This window comes from Lipotes vexillifer, unplaced genomic scaffold (assembly GCF_000442215.2).
Source record: "Lipotes vexillifer unplaced genomic scaffold, Lipotes_vexillifer_v1.1 scaffold230, whole genome shotgun sequence".
NCBI classification, from domain to species: Eukaryota; Metazoa; Chordata; class Mammalia; order Artiodactyla; family Lipotidae; genus Lipotes; species Lipotes vexillifer.
Window position 1 is genome coordinate 4,803,433 of NW_006775143.1, and position 5,422 is coordinate 4,808,854.

Sequence of the window (5,422 nt, forward strand, 5' to 3'; positions counted from 1 at the left end):
CCCGCCCCTCCCTGCCCCTCCCTGGGTACAGCCACACCCCTGCGGCCCGCAGCTTCTCCTGCACCGTCTTCACCTTCGGCCAGACCGGCTCTGGGAAGACCTACACCCTGACCGGACCTCCTCCCCAGGTGGGCCGATCGCATTCGGAGCCCGCAGGGGTCAGGGGTCGGTGGGCGAGAAGCCCTGCGGAGCCGCAGGCAGCGCAGACTCCCAGAGGGAAGGGACGTGGACGATGAAGCCCAGCCCCATTTATTTGCAGACAAGGAAACAGGATCAGGGAGGTGAAGGGACTTGGCCAGTCTAGCGCACCTGGGTTCAAATTGTGTCCCCTTTATTTACTAGCTCTCAGTTTCTTCATCTGTAAAGTGGAAGTGATAGTACTGACTGAGAATTAAATGTGATGTTGTATGGGAATTTGGCACAGTGCTCTGCAAAGGTTAATTATAACTGCGGCGGTGGTGGTAAGCCAGCCCCAGGCTCAGCTGTTTCTTCCCCCAGGGGGAGGGCGTGCCCGTACCCCCCAGCCTGGCCGGCATCATGCAGAGGACCTTCGCCTGGCTGTTGGACCGCGTGCAGCACCTCGGTGCCCCTGTCACTCTCCATGCCTCCTATCTGGAGATCTACAATGAGCAGGTGGGGGACTGAGAAGGCTAGAAAGACAGCCCACAAGGAAAAGGAGGCATTTCTTTCCAAGGAGGCTGGGTCAAGGGGCAGAATAGATGGAGGACTGTCGACCATGAGGTCTCGGGGTGGATGAAGCAAGACCTCAGAGAGGCCCCTCCCTCACCCTCCACCCTCCTTTCTCAGGTTCGAGACTTGCTGAGCCTAGGGGCTCCCCGGCCCCTCCCTGTTCGCTGGAACAAGACGCGGGGCTTCTATGTGGAGCATCTGCGGGTGGTGGAGTTTGGGAGTCTGGGGGCCCTGATGGAACTTCTGCAAATGGGTGCGTGCTATTTCAGGGGAGCTTTGGGGTACGAGAGATGCCCATTTTTCACTTGTTCACTGAGTACCCTTGGGGCCCCAGCCTGGAGCTGTGCATTCAGAGATGACCCTTGTGGGAGAAAAGAGCCAGCAAACCAACAATTCAGATACAGCCCAAGAATGTCCCCCACCCCTAATCCCCAGGCTTGCTGATTTTGCCTTCCAGACTCTTCCCACCCCCCTCTCCAGCCCTGGGCTTCTGCCTCCGTCAGGCCTCATTTTTCCCCCCCTGGCAGGGTCTCCTCCTTTCAGTCCATGCTTCTCCATGTAGCAAACCACATCCCGCTTCCCTTCCAGACCTTTCCAGTGCCCTGAGAGTAAAGGCCATACCTCCTAGCCTAGCCTAAAGGCCCTTCAGTTCCACTCTCATTCATCCATTCATCAGATTTTTATTGAGCACCTACTGTGGCTGGCATCAGGGACACTGAGACTCTGGGCTCGGGCCGAGCATTGTGCCATGCCTCCCAGCTGATCTCTTTGTCTGAGTTTCTCTCGGTCCACACAGCAGTGGGAGAGATGTTGATAAAATGTGAATCAGACTGACATTCTTCCACTCATTTCTCTCCAGCCCCCTTTCGCCTATCTGTGCTAGAGCCCGACCCAGCACCCATCATTCTACTCTCCTGCCTCTGTGCCTTTGCACTGGTTGGGCCCTCTACCAGGATGCCTTTGCTCCTTTTTCTTTGTTGGTGACCGCTTGCTCTTCCTACCACGTCCAGCTCCGTATGTTTTTCCCCTCTAGGTCTTAGCCATAGAAGGAGCTCAGCTCACACCATGAACAAGGCCTCCAGCCGAAGCCATGCCCTGCTCACACTATACATCAGCCACCAAACTGTGAGTGCCCCAGCTTGGGGAAAGAGCTGGCCCAGGGCCACCCAGCAAGGGTCTGCCTCTGGATGTGTAAAACAACTCGGACGTACACAGGAGGTAATGGTGAAAACCCTTGGCCTTGTGGCTTTGATGGGGACAGCCCCTCCCACATCCCCATCAAGCCCTGCTCCCCCAACCCCAGCAGATGCCTCCTGTGGATCCCGGGGAACCGCCTGCCGGGGGGAAGCTGTGCTTTGTAGACCTGGCTGGCAGTGAGAAGGTGGCGGCCACAGGATCCCGTGGGGAGCTGATGCTTGAGGCCAACAGCATCAACCGCAGCCTGCTGGCCCTGGGTGAGATCTGGGGCCAGCTGGACTGACTTCCTGAATCCCTCCTCTGTGCCTTACCCATAGCTGTCCGCAGTGGGGGAAACCAGAGGAGCTGAAGGGCATGAAGGAGAGTTAAAGAGCTGCGATTCAGAAGCCACCGGCCTCCCTCCGGCCTCGGCTTGCTGTTGTCTCATGCTTTTTCCCTCTTAGAACTTTGTTTATAGATCTATAAATACTGAGGATACAGTTACATTCTAACTGGGGAGGTAGAAACACTCGAGTGCAGAGTGTGAGCCGTCAGACATTCAACCTGTCCCTTGCTGCATTTGGGAAGACTGAGGCCCAGTGAAGGGAAGGGCACTAACCTGTCTTCCCACCTCCCCACCCCCCAGGTCATTGGGCCTTGAGGTCCTTAACAGCTGGGGCCTTGGCCTTCCTCTGTGAATGCACGGGGAGACGCATAGGGGGCGCCTCTTCATTCGATTTATTTGTCAGACATTTCCTGAGCCCCTGCCAAGTGCCAGGCCCTTCGGTGGGCCCTGGGGATCAGGGATGGAGCCCAGTCTGGTGGCAGAAGCCAATCTGAACGGGTAATGAGATCACGTGGAAAGAGATATCTTAGAGACCTACAAGCCTGGGTGGAGATCCTGGCTCTGCAGAGTACCAGCTGGGTGGCCTTGGACATGAAGGGTAACCTTGCCTTCCCCACCCAGGTCACTGCATCTCCCTGCTGCTGGACCCACAGCGGAAGCAGAGCCACATCCCCTTCCGGGACAGCAAGCTCACCAAGCTGCTGGCGGACTCGCTGGGGGGGCGTGGGGTGACCCTCATGGTACCTAAGAGGGACGGGCAGGGAGGGCTGTGTCCTGAAGGAGGGCTCCCAGAGAGGAACACTCAGGGGCAGTCCTCCCCAGGTGGCCTGCGTGTCCCCCTCAGCCCAGTGCCTTCCCGAGACCCTTAGCACCCTGCGATATGCAAGCCGAGCTCAGCGGATCACCACTCGGCCTCAGGCCCCCAAGGTGAGTGGAGAGAGACACAGGCAGAGGGACGGGCAGGGCAGAGGGTGGGGGATCAGGCAATAGCTGGGGACTGAGTTGGTGTCACGTTGAAGTCTGGGACTGAGTCAGGGCTGGGATTAGGGTCAGAATCTTGATGATGGGGTTATGGTTGTGGGGGGCGGGGGCGGGTCACAGTCAGGGTTACGGAGGGTCTAGGGTGGGACTCTGATTAGGAATATGATTCAGGGTCTGGCCAACATCCGAGCTGGTATCATGATAAATCTGAGTTAAGTTGGAGTCTGACGTGGGGTCTTATTTGGGGTCAGAATCTGGGCCAAGGTTTGAACAGAGCTGAGTTTGAGGTTGGACAGGGAGTGGGGTGTAGCTTAGAGCGGGCCCCCCCCAGGCATGCAGCTGAGGCCACATGGCACCTCAATGCTGTTAGGACAAGGTGCCCCCTCCAAATGGATGCAGCCTTGGGCCAGGATTCAAGGCTGACAAGTGGAGCATGGGCTGGATTTTAAGCTCCACTCACTCTGCAACCCCAGAGCCCTTGTGCAGTGTGAAATGTTTACAGCCACAAGCAGCAACTCTGGGTCTGTTTCTCTGCAGTCCCCCGTGGCAAAGCCACCCCAGCATTTGGAGACTGAGCTATTGCAGCTCCAGGAGGAGAACCATCGCCTGCGGTCCCAACTGGGCCAAATGGACCCCAAAGGTATGAGCTCCCTGGGGGTGGGGCGAGATGAGGATAGGGTCTGGAGCTCCTGGGGCTCCAGCTACCTCCCTCTTCCCTGCAGCCTCTGGACTCACTGGGGCCCGGGTGTCCTGGGCTCAGCGGAACCTCTACGGGATGCTGCAGGAGTTCATGCTGGAGAACGAGAGGCTCAGGTAGGGCCCTGCCCCCAGCTGCCCCTCACTGCTGGGCTTCCTCCCTTCCATGGTCCCTGGCTCCCCTTCTGTCCCCACCTGCCTCCTGGGGCTCCTACTGTGCTGCAGTGAAGAGAGGCTGACTGATACCCCCGCCAGCCCTGCCTCCTGTCATGGTCCCGGGGCCTGCTCTTCTCAGGAAAGAAAAGAGGCAGCTGCAGAGCAGCCGGGACCTGGCCCAAGATGAGCAGCGCATCCTAGCTCAGCAGGTCCACGAGCTGGAGAGGTGAGCGCGGCCGGAGACAAGCCTTTGGATGGAGGGCAGGTGGGAAAGGGGTGGCTCAGTGAAACGGCTAGGTCTGACCTCTGGATCCAGACCCCTTGGGTTCTGATTCCAGCTCTGCCACCAGCTGTGTGGCCTTGGGTGAGTCATTTAGCCTCTCACTGCCTGGGTTTCCTCTTCTGTAAAATGGGAATGATATAGTACTTGCCTTCCAGGGTTTTTTGGGGTTTTTTTAATAATTATTTATTTATTATTATTTTTTTTTTTGCGGTACGCGGGCCTCTCACCGTTGTGGCCTCTCCCGTTGCGGAGCACAGGCTCCGGACGCGCAGGCTCAGCGGCCATGGCTCACGGGCCCAGCCGCTCCGCGGCATGTGGGATCCTCCCGGACCGGGGCACGAACCCGCGTCCCCTGCATCGGCAGGCGGACTCTCAACCACTGCGCCACCAGGGAAGCCCTATAAATTTATTTATTTATTTATTTATTTATTTATTTGGGGCTGCGTTGGGTCTTTGTTGCTGCGTGTGGTTTTTCCCTGGTTGTGTCAAGTGGGGGCTACTCTTTGTTGCGGTGCGCGGGCTTCTCACTGCAGCGGCTTCTCTTGTTGCGGAGCACGGGCTCTAGGCACACGGGCTTCAGTAGCTGCAGCACGTGGGCTTCAGTAGTTGTGGCTCGCAGGCTCTAGAGCACAGGCTCAGTCGTTGTGGCTCACGGGCTTAGTTGCTCCACGGCAACTCCATGAAAACTTGTATAATACATGAAAGGGTATAATACATGAAAGGGTTCGATCCCCGGACCAGGGATCGAACCTATGTCCCCTGCATTGGCAGGTGGATTCTTAACCCCTGCTCCACCAGGGAGGTCCTCCAGGGTTGTTTTAAAGATCAGACTGAATAAGTTCATATGTAAAGCATTGAGAACAGTGCCTGCATATCGTAGGCACTCCACGAGTGTTTGTTAAAAGCAGGACTTGGGCGCCAGCCTGCTGGTAGCATTGAGGGCTACAGACAGACAGACCCCACTGTTCTTTCCAGGCGCCTCCTCTCTGCCTGCTACCTTCACCAGCCGGGCCCTGGCCCAGCCCCACCGTGTCCCTGTGTGATGGTGCCACCTCCTCCCTGCCACGTGAGTCTCTGCCCAGCCCGGATAGGGG

General features: G+C 57.6%; 1 protein-coding gene across 1 annotated transcript in view; it reads left to right on the forward strand.

The window, feature by feature from the left end:
• KIF12 (kinesin family member 12) overlaps nt 1-5,422 on the forward strand; it is a 20,773-nt gene that overhangs the window by 2,149 nt on the left and 13,202 nt on the right. Inside the window, 11 exon segments of the mRNA XM_007449802.1 lie at nt 53-128; nt 499-633; nt 808-943; nt 1,724-1,821; nt 1,994-2,144; nt 2,834-2,952; nt 3,035-3,139; nt 3,731-3,833; nt 3,916-4,006; nt 4,185-4,271; nt 5,304-5,394. Of these exon segments, the coding sequence (XP_007449864.1) occupies nt 53-128; nt 499-633; nt 808-943; nt 1,724-1,821; nt 1,994-2,144; nt 2,834-2,952; nt 3,035-3,139; nt 3,731-3,833; nt 3,916-4,006; nt 4,185-4,271; nt 5,304-5,394 (1,192 nt within the window).